General features: G+C 56.3%; 1 protein-coding gene across 1 annotated transcript; it reads left to right on the top strand.

Annotated features, from left to right (window-relative positions):
• Positions 1-2,165: 2,165 nt before the first annotated feature.
• VRTN (vertebrae development associated) lies at positions 2,166-4,282 on the top strand. Its single transcript, XM_063333223.1, has one exon. It carries the CDS (start codon positions 2,166-2,168, stop codon positions 4,191-4,193), a length of 2,028 nt encoding a protein of 675 aa, XP_063189293.1. The 3' UTR covers positions 4,194-4,282.
• The last annotated feature ends 516 nt before the right edge of the window (positions 4,283-4,798 follow it).

The raw sequence follows: 4,798 nt of genomic DNA, 5'->3' as shown, positions 1-4,798 counted from the left end.
AAATCCTGTGCCTCCAGCTCTGCCTCTCCCCGCAAGCTATAAGGGAGTGGGAAATGCCCACCAGGCCATAAAGACCAGGGTTGTTGCTGATGCTCCCTAGCCTGTGTCAGCTCCTCAACCCCTCCAGCAGAAAAGCTTGTCTTACCTTTCCTGGCTCTGCTGGGAGGTGAGCTCTCAGCTGGGCTGTGGGGGCTGAAAGGGCAGGCAGCGGCTGCTGCAGGGGGCAGTGGCCAGCCCTGAAATGGCTTGGCAGCCAGGGAGAAGGAGGACTTAGGCTCTGCCAGCCCTGCAGCTCTCCTGAGGGATGCCTTTACTTCAGTTCCTTGAGCACATGTTATTCACCATGGGCTTAGTCAAAATTTCTATAAACTTCTATGAACTTCCAGGAGAACAACAATACAGAACCAACAACCCCATACTTGCTCAGACCAGGATTTTAGGACAAGTTTATTTCCCCTGCTTCGCAGCTGTGTGCGTTCTTCTGTGCTTGTTGTCTCTGATACCTGATGCCCCACAGCTGTGGGAACAGCTGTAAGAGGGCCCTGGCCTCTGACATGCAGGAGACCATGGGCGAGTTTGGAGCAGGGGAAGGGAGCTGATTTGGTGACTGTGGCCTGATTAAAGGCAAGGGGTGGCAGCAACAGCACGGAGGCTCCCTGCAGTGAAGTAGTCTGGATGCGGCCGTGTGATTCTGTGGCACCTCATTTCATTTGCTGTTTGGTCATGGCCAGGGGCTGTAGATGCTATGGCAAGAATAACCTTATCTGCACAGGGCTGAGAATTGGGAGAGGTCAGGCAGGACATCTGCATTACTGCAGAGCTGCTGCTTTTCCTGCCTGGCTCTGCTACTTCCCCTTCTCCCCACAGAGCTGTGAGGACGTAGTGATACCTGTGGAGTGTTGTGAGAAAGTGGGCTCTGGCTGGGATGTCAATTCAGTAGACTGCAAACTGATGCCCTACATGTTGGGGGTGGCATGTGAATGAGCCTTGGGAGAAAATGGAAGAGACTGGGTTCCCTAGTTGAGTGGAATGTGGTGGCCCCATGGAGAAAACTGGTTCGAGACGGGGAGAGACTGGGCTGGCTGGGGTGAGAGGCAGAAGAGGGTTGCACTGATGGAGCTGGACCATGGGGTAAGGACTGTGCAGTTGTCATGAAAGCTCCTGGAGTGGTGTGGCCGGAGCCACACAGGTCTCAAAGCTGACAAAGTCTGGGGATGCAGGTTTGACCCTTTGGATTGCCTGAATGGGAACTGGCATGTGGAGGGAGGCAGGACAGAACTGGGATGGGTTCAGGCATGGAAGAGGGGTCCGTACAGCCCCAGAACTACCCACCCAGTGCTCACGCTCTGTCTGCACTTTTGGGTTGCCTCCTGCGTGGTAGCTCCTCTAGGAGGAACCTTCCTTTTACGGCTTCTCCTTGGCTGGTGGTGTGTGTCCGCTGAGCAGCAAGTGACATCTAGTGTCAGCTCAGGCAACAGTAACTGTGGCTTGGGCTGGCTCTGTCTCTTCCTCCCACCCCAGGTTCTGTGACAGCGGTTTTCAGCACATGTAGTGGGTGCGGCTGCAGTGCCCTGCTCTGAGGGAGGGGGCAAGCTCCTTGCCCCTTCCCCTGTTGGACTTGAACACTTTGACCCAGGTCCCTCCATGCCCCGGCTCAGTGTTGCTCTGTCACAGGTCCCTTCCTGCGGAGATGACAAACGTTTCCCCTTTGAGGGTCTCTTCTCTCCGATCCCTGGTTACGGGGTGGTAAAATGAAAGGGGTGGAGCTACTGGTGGGAGATGGGTATCGGGGTGAGGCTGGGTGCAAAGGCAGAGCATGCAGGGGTAGGAGGTGACCTGGCTTCCCACCCCGGTGGATGCAGTCCCTCCTTGGTTTCACCTAGGCAAGTGTGTCTGGAGGCTGTGTGCCGTGTGTGTTGCCCACAGGAGGTCACTGGAGAGCAAGCTGAGCCCATGTCCCTGTCCCAGGTCTGCCTGTGGAGGCTCAGGCTTCTTCCTTTGTCCTTGGGAACGTGGGTGGAGGGGTGAGCAGTGGCCTTTCCTCTACACTTTTCCCCTATCCTGTCCTTTGGGTAAGAGTTGGACCTGGAGGCCAGGGCCCTGTCAGTCTGGAGCGTGCGCTGCCTTCATCTCCAGTGACTTCTTTTTTTTTGCCGTCCTTCAGGATGATCCAGCGGCACCAGCTGGTGCAGTCTGTGCTGCAGGAGCTGCAGGAAGCCACCGAATGCTTTGGTCTTGAGGGCCTCACCAGTGCCGCACTGGAGGCGGAGAGGACCCTGTCATCTTTTTCCCTGCCTGGCTATTGTGGGAGGCAGTTCCAAGAGGAGCTGGAGGTTGACCGGGTAGCCAGGAGCCTCTATCCTGAGGATGCCCCGAGTAACATGCTGCCTCTGGTTTGCAAAGGTGAGGGGAACCGCCTCTTTGAGGCTGCCAGTGTGCTGCTCTGGGGCAACCCCAGCCTCAGCCTGGAGCTGCAGGTGCGTACGGTGGTGGAGATGCTGCTGCACAAGCAATACTACTTGAATGGCATGATCGACTCCAAGGTGATGCTGCAGGCTGCCCGTTACTCCCTCTGCACTGAGGAGACCCCAGAGATGACCAGCCTCCCCATGGCTATCCTGGAGGCCATCTTTGATGCTGATATCAAAGCTACCTGTTTTCCTGGCACCTTTGCCAACATGTGGCATGTCTATGCTCTTGCCTCAGTACTACAGTGTAACATCTACTCCATCTACCCCATGAGCAACTTGAAGATCCGGCCCTATTTCAACCGGCTCATCCGGCCCAGGAAGTGTGGTCCACGAACCTCCACGCTCCACATCATGTGGTCAGGGCAGCAGCTCTCCCGGCAGGTCTTCAAAGCGCAGTACTTTGTGGCTGTGGTTGGCCTGGAGGAGCTAGAACCCACAATGCCTTCACCAGAGCCTCCTGTCCAGCCCATGAAGACCCTTGAGCTGCTGAACAGTGACCCTCAGCTCACCTACTCCAACCTGCGTGACCGGTACAGCATTACCAAGAGCACCTTCTACCGCTGGAAGCGCCAATCTCGTGAACACCGGCAGAAAGCGGCTGCCAGGTTTGCAGCTAAACACTTCCTCCAGTCCTGCTTTCAGGAGGGCAATATAATCCCCCTGCAGCACTTCCGGCAAATGTTTCCAGAAATCTCCCGATCCACGTACTACGCCTGGAAACATGAGATGCAGAGCATGGTCAATGGTGATGCCTCTGCTCTGGCTGAGGCCCATGGGTTGCAGGAGCTTCACAGGGATGTCCCAAAAAAGGCTGACATGGATGAGCCAGCAAATTCACAGGGGAGCTTAAGATCCCCGAGTCCTTCCTTAGACCCTATCCAAGCAGGAATCTTCATGCAAGGAGCCAAATCCTACCTTGAGAAATGCATTTCCATGAACACTCTGGTGCCTTACAGGTGCTTCAAGCGCAGCTTCCCTGGCATCTCCAGGTCCACTTACTACAACTGGCGAAGAAAAGCAATCAAGGAGAACCCCAACTTCAAACCCCCCCAGTCTCCCTTGGATAATCAGAAACCTCTAGTGATAGGAAAGCCATTCCTGCAGTTGAAGCCAAGCAGCGTGCCTGTTAGGAAGAGGCTGAATGGAGACCGGCCAGCACCTAGGAGTCTCCTGCAGCTCAAGCCCTCTCTGTGCTGGAGAAAGCAGCTGCGAGATGTGGCCAGGAGGCAGGTCCAGCAATGGCGGCTGCCGTTCTGCAAGTACCGCCTGCGCTACCCATCGCTCTCTTCCACAGCCTACTGGTTTTGGAAGGGCAGTGGCCTGGCCATCGGGCAGCATCGCCTGTCCTGGACCAGCTCTGGCCGGCTGTTGAACCGGGTGGCTTCCCAGGTGCCTCCAAGAGTGGAGCCAGGCCTCAAGCCCCAGTGCCATGTGGAGGTAGCCACCAAGCGTCTAGATAAGCCAGTGCCCACCATGCCATATCACACCACCATTTCGGGCTACGCCATGTCAGAGAGAGCCAACAGCCGGATGTTTGTGATGGATGTGATTGCCACCGCCCAGTTCAAGGCACAGGCCAAGCTGTTCCTGCAGCAGCGCTTCGAGTCGAAGACCTTCCCCACCTACAAGGAGTTCAGTGCCCGTTTCCCACTCACAGCTCGTTCTACCTATTACATGTGGAAGCGTGCCCTGCACGATGGGCTGACACTCGTGGATGCCTGAGTGCCGGTTGCCAGCGGGCTTGACCGCAGCTCCTTCACTGACATGCCCTTTGGTGGGGTGCCCAGGCTGGGGCCCTGCTCTAACTTTTGTTCTGGTTTTGTTTTGTTCCTAGTCTCTGGCTTTTTCTGTGTGGTTCAATCAGGTATGGGAGCATCCTTGCAGTGCCCATTCCCGGAGATGGGAGGAGTGGAAGGAGAAGGCACTGAGCTGCCCGAAAGGAGAGGGGCTGGGGGTTGCCCTCTCTTTGTGCTTGGAGGGTGAGCAAGGGAGACAGTACTGTGCCAGTGTCAGGGGATGCTGCCGGGCCTCTTGGGATGGAGGATGTGAGGGTGTCTCTGCCGCAGACACTCACTTGCTTGAATGAGTAATGTGGATGTGCAGGATGAGCGTGGAGGTGGCCAGCATCCCCTCGGTGAGCAGAGCTGGCTCAGCTGTGGGTGAGGAGGGGTTTGGGGAGCGCTGAGCTTTATGGGAGGAGCATCTTTGATCTGGGTTCTTCCCCACCAAGGAGAATAAAAGCTTCAATTGGGGTCAGCACTGATGCCACCTTGGCTTTCTGGCTCTTAATACCTGCCTCTGGCTACCCTTGGTCTTCCCTAGAGGGA

The sequence above is a fragment of the Chroicocephalus ridibundus genome, chromosome 4 (genome assembly GCF_963924245.1).
Source record: "Chroicocephalus ridibundus chromosome 4, bChrRid1.1, whole genome shotgun sequence".
Taxonomy (NCBI): Eukaryota; Metazoa; Chordata; class Aves; order Charadriiformes; family Laridae; genus Chroicocephalus; species Chroicocephalus ridibundus.
The sequence above is the reverse complement of the archived record's forward strand: the minus strand, read 5'-3'. Positions and strand labels throughout refer to the sequence as shown.

What these genes read in the sequence shown, in the direction of transcription:
- VRTN (XM_063333223.1), top strand. Translation starts at nt 2,166, where the DNA reads ATGATCCAGCGGCACCAGCTGGTGCAGTCTGTGCTGCAGGAGCTGCAG.